At 34.4% G+C, this 6,163-nt stretch overlaps 1 protein-coding gene across 1 annotated transcript; it reads left to right on the plus strand.

The window, feature by feature from the left end:
* The first annotated feature begins 289 nt into the window (after positions 1-289).
* LOC129806350 (NADH dehydrogenase [ubiquinone] iron-sulfur protein 2, mitochondrial-like) lies at positions 290-4,110 on the plus strand. Its single transcript, XM_055854904.1, has 2 exons — positions 290-1,476; positions 3,055-4,110. The coding sequence occupies exons 1-2, from the start codon at positions 808-810 to the stop codon at positions 3,742-3,744; spliced, it is 1,359 nt and encodes a 452-aa protein (XP_055710879.1). The 5' UTR covers positions 290-807; the 3' UTR covers positions 3,745-4,110.
* The last annotated feature ends 2,053 nt before the right edge of the window (positions 4,111-6,163 follow it).

Raw genomic sequence — 6,163 nt, forward strand, 5'->3', positions numbered from 1 at the left:
TTTGTCTCTTCTGCGATTTCTCAGGACCACTTTGGTCAAGTCCAGTGGCCAAAGAGTCTGGCTTTGTGTTTAGCGGCATCTAAAGTGCCATTCTCTCAGCAGCCAGACACACGGCTCCGTTGCCTGGACTCAGTGGCTTTACATAAAGCCTAAGGACCTAAAGTGGCAACAACTTCTGGTTTCGTTCGTCGGTATTAGGATTGCCTACTTTCAGCAGCCAGAAGAGGCTCCGCTGCCTACCCAGCGGCTTTAAATAGCCTATCTTAAGTGGCAGCTCAGACTTTGAGGAATTGAAGATATTTCCTCCCTGAGGCATTCGTGCCCGGTGCAGAGACTAAGTCTCTGTTTTACGCTCTGGAGGCATCAGATTAGTCTGGTCGCCATCACTGAGGGCCATTATTCCTGCCTGTATCCCAGTGGCATTCAATTGCCGTTACCAAGGGCTGTCTTTCAAAGACGTCGAGCACGCCGAGCGACACCGAAAGGGTAGAAAAGCTTCAAGGAATCAAGAGTCCAAAGAGCAGGGAATTTCTTGGTGAGATCTGAGAAATCTTCCTCCTCTATATTGGCTCCTGTAGCTTGTTTGGAGTAGTAGCGACGTGCTAAGATCATGATCATCCTGGGAAAAGTCGCAGGTGTTAGCACGTATTTATAGGAATCGTTGCATTTACTTAAGAATCCCGAATACGGACCGGCCTACTTAATAATTTTTGAAGCATAACAAACATAACCTTTAATTCAGTGCTAGCTGTTTTTTGTTTTCAGTTTTGAATATTTGCAAAATTTCACAAAATCCTTTAAATAAAAATGATTTCGATTGCCCGACTCTTGAGGAGTGCTGTGAGGAGTACAAATACAGTGAGATATGCAGCAAAATGGAGCCCCGATCCGGAATTCATGAAGCAGTTCGAAGGACCAGTGATGTATCCTGAATTATCTGATTTTACCACAAAGTGGAAGCCCACATGGAATGCCAAACTCGCTCCAACAGTTGAGAAATCCATCAAGAATATCCACATCAATTTTGGGCCACAGCATCCGGCAGCACATGGAGTTCTGCGGTTGATCCTTGAGCTCGAGGGGGAAGTTGTTGTTCGGGCAGATGCTCACATTGGCCTCCTGCACAGGGGCACGGAGAAACTCATTGAGTATAAGACTTATCTGCAGGCTCTGCCCTACTTCGATCGCCTGGACTATGTTTCGATGATGTGCAATGAGCAATGCTTTTCCATAGCTGTGGAGAAACTCCTGAACATAGAGGTTCCCTTGAGGGCCAAATACATTCGGACTCTCTTTGCAGAACTCACGAGGATTCTTAATCATATAATGGGCGTTGCAACCCATGCTCTTGACATTGGGGCTCTAACACCGCTTTTCTGGCTCTTTGAGGAACGTGAGAAGATCATGGAGTTCTATGAACGTGTTTCCGGAGCCCGGATGCATGCTGCTTACGTTCGTCCTGGAGGCGTGGCCCAGGTAAGAAGGAATTTTCGTTAAAATTTGAAATTTTGAAATACTCATTTTAGGATACGAACGAATTGAAAATTTCACAATTATTTCAATTCACTGAAATATTCGATTTTTTTTATTTTTTCAAAAATGGGTAATATTTGGTGATATTCACAAACTAAAAAAAAATAATAATCACAAATGAATTATTTTCATTTATAAATAGATTATTAGATATAAAGAAAGAGAAATGATTAAATAAAAAAGCTATTTTTGTGTTACACTATAAAACTGTTTTGTTTTCTAAATATTTTCAGTACTTTTTTTAAATTTAAATATTTTCATTAAATTTAAAAATAAACTATTAAAACTAAATTAAATAATTAAACGGTAACTTAAATTGTCATAGATAAATATTATTTAGCGTTGAGTTACAATTATTTTAATCCTGTATTGATAAATCCTGATTAGTCTCTGTGGATTAGGCATTACACTATGCAACAAATTGACAACTTTTTTTTGACACACGGAACTCACATGGTACGTTTGATAGAGTCGAGTCTCCTGATCAAGAATCCGTTCTTGGTTTTTCTCCTATACGTCACAATTTTCTTTAATTAATTTTTTTTGTTTTTGCTGTTTTGTCTCAAATTATCAATTATTCCTCCGGTTATAATGTACAGAAGTTAATAAATGGACATCCGTTGGAAAGGTAAGTAGTTGTGCTTCAACTTGAAAATGATTTGATATTTTTTCAAAAAATCCTTGAGGCGAAAAAACAAAATCTAACTAAAATTTCTTAAAAATAACCTAAAAAAGCAACTTTTGAAAAATCATATAAACTAAACTAAACTAAATATAAATGTACTCTCTGTCCATACAGATGTCCATTTATTAAGTTCTGTACATTAGAACCGGAGGAATAATTGATAATTTGAGACAAAACAGCAAAAACAAAAAAAATAATTAAAGCAAATTGTGACGTATAGGAGTAAAACAGAGAACGGATTCTTAATCAGGAGACTCGACTCTACCAAACGTACCATGTGAGATCTGTGTGCCAAAAAACGTGTTGTATGTGTTGCATAGTGTTACTGTGTTATCACACTTGCACATTAAAATTTTAATATGATTCACAACATTATTTGTCGCTGGTGAGAGTCCAAATGTGTAATTTGTGTATTTGAATCATTTTATATTCAAAATTTTATCTATTTGTTGATAAAAAGGTAGACTTGGCCCGCAAAATTTGATATAAATTGATTTATAGCATTAATGCAAAAAATTAATGCGATTTTCTCTTTAATTTTTTAATGTGTAAAATATTTATGTTTTAGGTAAATTTAAACATATTTTAGCAGGCCAAGTCCACTTCTTTATCAATAAATAGAAAAACCCCAAATATTAAGTGACTCAAAGACACAAATAACATATTTGGACGCTCACAAGCGACAATTAATGTGAATCACATTAAAATTTTAATGTGCAAGTGTGATAACGCCGTTATACTCAGGGTTAGGTTTACAAGTTATAGGCAAAATACCTTGCAAAATATACCGTAGGCCTGGGTAGAATTTGTAAAACGTGCAATGGTTCCGTTTACAGGATCTTCCTTTGGGTCTTATGGATGATATTTACGAATTTGCGAGTAAATTTTCCGAACGTCTCGATGAAGTTGAAGATTTGCTGACGACAAATCGTATCTGGCGTGCCCGGACAGAGGGCATTGGAGTGATATCTGCAGAAGATGCCCTTAATTACGGCTTCAGTGGGGTTATGTTGAGAGGATCTGGGATCAAATGGGACCTGCGAAAGGCACAGCCCTACGATGCTTACGAATTTGTAGATTTTGATGTTCCAATCGGAATTCACGGAGACTGCTATGACAGATACCTCTGTCGCATGGAAGAAATGCGTCAGTCGCTGAATATCATCCATCAATGTCTCAATCAAATGCCTCCTGGGGAGATTTCGGTGGATGATGCCAAAGTTGTTCCACCTTCGCGAGCAGAAATGAAAACTTCAATGGAGGCTCTCATTCATCATTTTAAACTCTTCTCTCAGGGTGTGCAGGTTCCTCCAGGAACCACTTATACAGCAGTAGAAGCGCCCAAAGGTGAGTTTGGAGTTTATCTAGTGTCTGATGGATCCAGTCGTCCGTATAGATGCAAAATCAGGGCTCCCGGATTTGCACATTTGGCTGCAATAGACAAATTGGGCAGAAGGCTCCTACTTGCAGACATTGTAGCCATCATTGGCACTTTGGACGTAGTGTTTGGAGAAATCGATCGCTAAGACCGAGGAAGACGACGTAATTTGTTATAAAATTTTTAATTATATTGATTTCCCTTTAGAATTTCCAATGAAATGTACCGAAAATGACTCAAATTGATATAGTTCATAGAGTTTTAGTTTAGCAAAATAAAACAAGTGCTATTTACTTATCTTTAAATTCATATTTATCGGAAATCTCCAAAAAAGACTGGATTGATTAAAATTATGAGATTCGAAAACAAAATTTTATTAATAAAACTAGTTCAAAATTGCTTTGGAGTATTAAAGAATAGTATTTATTTAATTTAAAGAACTTACTTAAAAAAAAACTTAGAAAACAAGTGGCATTAATCCAATATTTCAAGTTTAATAAAAACATTCCATAAATCTTTGAAATTTTTTTTAGTCTTATACAACAGGAAAATAGAAGTTTTTCAACATTTGCATGCGTACGCTGTGCGCTCTTAATTCTCGATCTTTTTGAAATGAATGAAGGTAGGGTAAATGTCCTAATTCAAAACCATTTCCAGACGCTTTAATTTTGACAGAAGATTCAACACATTAAGTTCATATTTTTTCTTAAGAGAATTACATAAATTTGCTCCTTGACTCTTCTAGAATGTTACTGTTTAGTGAAAATTCTTTAGATATTATTTGAAAACTTCTTAAATACAAGAAAAATACGCGAGTGTAAAATGCTTCTATTGGAAACTAATTAATCCAAATGGAGACAAGGGAAAGTTTCTAATTGGAGACAAACAGTGTAAGTGAAACCGCGACGAAAGGCTTCCAAAACCTTGTTGAGTTGCTCTTGATTGCATGATTTGTTCTTATTCCTGGTCTTTTATCCTTTCCCATCTAAAACAATAAGAAAATCTCTCCAAAAAAAATCATATTTCTGTTGTTTCCTATTGAGGCATTTGCAGACACTTCAGAAAAACCCTTTTTGCTCATGAAATAGGTAATTATTTCATTTGAAAACTTCACGTACCGTTAACAATAAAGATTAGCACTTAATATAACCCTCTAACCCTCTACCCTAACTTTAACCCTCTAACAGTGTTTTCTTTAATATCCAAAAAAAAATAGTTAAATAATTTTGTCTAGGGTAATTAATGGTAAACTGAACTCAAAAATACCATCCATTCTTCATTATCTCTTTCCGTTTGGGCGCCAGGTGAAAAAAGGTAAAGACCGCCTCCAGGCGGTCATATCGGTTTAAGGCATAAAAAGACTGAAATATTTTAATTGAAAAATAGTGAACAAATAGTAAAATAAATGAATTTTAAACATTTTTTTATGGATGAATGTTGTATGATTATCTAAGAAATGATAATTTTTAGGAAAAAAACGTTTATAACTTTTATAATTAGCTCAAAATGAGTTCAGCTTCAGAAAATAAGTTAGTAAGACTATAACTAAGGACACTGTAGAGTAGATATTTCAACTTCAAATAAATAATATTATCACAGTATATGCGATATTTTGAATGACCGCCTGGAGGCGGTCTTACCCGTTAGAGGGTTAAGGACGATTTCAATACCGGTGTCACATAAAGAAAATAATTCTTCCTGACCACCTAAAGTTATTTTTTTCTTATGTCTGTACATAATTGTAAAGTAGAAGGTTGAAGGAATCTAGAATATTTTTTGCAAGTCTCTAGCTATTTGCTATGTAGTAAATATTTAAGCTCAAAAATGGCGAATTTTTAAATTCTCAAATTTATAACTAATTTTATTTATTTTTTATACTTCCAATTTTTTTTTAAGCAAAATCCTTTTGGCAATAAAAACTACAATACTCATACGTATTATTTTTCATTAAAGCGAAAAATATTATTCATTGGTATTGTCAGAAAAATTACTTAAATTTTTGGGCTGTTTTTGTCCCTATCGTTCATAGAAGCAAAAAATACACCGAATCAGACTGTGTTGAACTTTCCAAGTTTAGAAGTAAGACCTATCATTGATTATGTTTCTCAGTTTAATTTTTATTGTTGATTTTCGGTCCGCAAAAAGTGTCTCGTCGTTAAAGGGTTAACTAAAATTAGCCAGAAATTAAACTGAGAAATTAACAAATTAAACTTTGTGAATATGAATGGATTTCAGCTTTATTTGGAGCAAAATTAACTAAATTAAATTAAATAATGAAGCTGTGGTGGTAAAGAAAATATATAAATATATTAATTTAGTACTGTATTCACTGTATTTATCTTGAAAACAATGATGTTTTCATTTGGAGTAGCGAAAAATTTCCATTTGGAGCAGGTTTTGAATTAGCTTAATTTACCCTATTTTATTATCTTTTTAGAATTGAATTTTATAAAAAAAAACTTCATGAAATTTATTGAAAAATTGCTTTGAAATTTTCCTCTGAAAAGTAATTCTTTATATTTCTAGTTTATAACTCTTCGTTGGATTATTCCGCGGATTGTCGGTGG

The sequence above is a fragment of the Phlebotomus papatasi genome, chromosome 3 (genome assembly GCF_024763615.1).
Source record: "Phlebotomus papatasi isolate M1 chromosome 3, Ppap_2.1, whole genome shotgun sequence".
Lineage (NCBI taxonomy): Eukaryota > Metazoa > Arthropoda > Insecta > Diptera > Psychodidae > Phlebotomus > Phlebotomus papatasi.